Source organism: Pterocles gutturalis, unplaced genomic scaffold, assembly GCF_000699245.1.
Source record: "Pterocles gutturalis isolate BGI_N339 unplaced genomic scaffold, ASM69924v1 scaffold8297, whole genome shotgun sequence".
Lineage (NCBI taxonomy): Eukaryota > Metazoa > Chordata > Aves > Pterocliformes > Pteroclidae > Pterocles > Pterocles gutturalis.
The window spans coordinates 1-2,165 of record NW_010107884.1 but is presented as its reverse complement, the minus strand read 5'-3'; the positions used below and the strand labels follow the sequence as shown (position 1 = coordinate 2,165).

Below are 2,165 nucleotides of genomic sequence, written 5' to 3'. Positions count from 1 at the left end.
CTTCAGTGGTGGGACACCCATGGTGGGGCTGGCCAGGAGAGCCACCAGCGGGTCGCAAACCAGCTTGGCAGCTGTGGGCAGATGCTCGGTGCAGGGCGAGGACAGGGTGTCACTGCCTGCCCAGAGTGTCACAGCTCCCACCCTGCTGGGGCAAGCCCCGCGGCAGGATGGCAGGCCCCCATTCCCAGCCGGCGCAGACGAGCTCCAGTGCCTGCTGCCCCGCTGACAGCAGTCAGACATCAGAGAGTGGCAGAAGGAGCTGCTGGTCCAGAGATCAGCTGCCGTCCGTGCAAAAGGTGTCATGGACCCGATCCCTGGCCTCCCTCGCCCTGTGCTCGCCCCCTCCTGCCCCACACCTCTCCCCGTGTCGGGATGATGGGCCAGCTCTCACCGTGACACATGGGATTATTGCACCGCACACCGAGGCATTAAATATTGAGCAGCAGTTAAATGCTCATTAGATAAATTTAAACACTGAGACCCAAGGAGCCATTAAATATGCAGCGTGCAGGGTGGGGGGATCTGGTGACTGACTGCACGCCAGCTCCTCTGCACGGAGCTGCTACGAGCTTCCCAGCCCATCTGAAGTCTCTCTGCTGTAGACACGTCTGCTCCATCTTCCAAAATGTTGTCTTGCAGCAGCCTTTGCACAGCTGCAGGGGTGGGGGAGAGACGAGCCCTGGGAAGCAGCAGGCTGTGGAAGAACAGCTCAGCACAATGAAGAAAAGAGCGCAGTGCCGGGGCAGGGCGGCCCCAAGCAGAGAGCGATCTCCTAGCCCATGGCCAGCCTTCCTGCAGCCAGCTGTGGTGGCCTCAGGGCTATCCCGGAGCTCTGCTGTGGGGCTGTGCAGGGCCACAGTCCTCCCCGGGGGCCAGCACGTCCTGGGGACATGGCACGGCACAGGGCAGGCAGGGTGGCCGGCTGTGAGCCTGTCCCTGCTGAGCTCCGTCCTGCTCCATCCCCGGACTCACACATCCCGGTCAGTACCCACATAACCTGGGAAGTGTCTGAACATCCAAGGACAAACCTGTCCCCAGAGCCAGGACAGCCCGTACCTGGTCTGGGCACATCTCTGCCTGTCCTGCAGCGGTGGCTTGCTCCGTCATTTCACTTTAACTTTTCATTTTCAGGCTGCTGTGTGGGGAACGTGACCACCCAGGCACTAGTTTTGTGGAGCAAAGCGGGCGTTCAGCTCCTCAGGGGAGACCTCTGCAGACACGAGGGGTGCCGAGGGCTGCACCCACCCATCAGTGTGTTCCCATGGAGGAGGGCAGGGCTGCCCTGTGACAGCTTTGAGGAAAAAAAACTGCTCCTGCAGGGAGCAAACCCACCCGCTACAGCCCTGGCTCCGGGCAGGAAAGAGACCAGACCCTTCTCTGCGCCCCAGCAGCAAGAGGTGTCACCCTATTCCCACGCTGCCACCAGCCCCAGGGTCAGGCCCCTCCGCAGCTCCAGTGCCTGGGTCCTGTGCTCTGCCCAGAGCTGCTCTTCAGACACCTCCTGGCACTACTGGAGAAGGCAGCACCCCTGGCATCGCTGCAGAAGGCAGCACCCCTGGCACCGATGGAGAAGGCAGCACCCCGGCACCGCTGGAGAAGGCAGCACCCCTGGCACAGTTGGAGAAGGCAGCACCCCTGGCATCGCTGGAGAAGGCAACACCCCTGGCACCGCTGGATAAGGCAGCACCCCTGGCACCGCTGCAGAAGGCTGCACCCCTGGCACCGCTGGAGAAGGCAGCCCAGCCCGGCGAGGTCACAGCAGGGACATGGTACCAGACCCCTCGACCCTGTCAGAGCCAGCCCTCATCCCTCCGCATCCCGGGATAACCGCTGCCAGCACAGGTTCCCCTCACACAGCTGATGCACAAACCCGGCCGTGCTGGTGCAGATGGCAGGGGCGGGTGCCAGGTGGCGGGTGGCGGGGCAGGACAGGACAGCATGGGTTCACAAAGGGGAAATTGTGCTTAACCAGCCCAACAGCCCGGTAGGATCAGGTGACTGGACTGGTGGATGGAGGGGATCAGCGGATATTGGTTTCTTCAACTTTAGTGATGCTTTTCATCTTGTAACATCCTCTTAGGCATGTGGATAACCTGTGGATTATGTAAGCAGACAGTGAGGTGGTCTGAAAAATTGCAGAGCGGCCAGTCCAGAGGGTTCTTCCT

At 61.6% G+C, this 2,165-nt stretch overlaps 1 protein-coding gene across 1 annotated transcript; it reads left to right on the top strand.

Moving 5' to 3' along the window:
• Positions 1-1,564: 1,564 nt before the first annotated feature.
• LOC104460990 (oleosin-B6-like) lies at positions 1,565-1,827 on the top strand. The gene is given in 2 exon segments (XM_010072406.1): positions 1,565-1,580; positions 1,583-1,827. Coding segments are annotated over 2 exon segments (261 nt in total).
• The last annotated feature ends 338 nt before the right edge of the window (positions 1,828-2,165 follow it).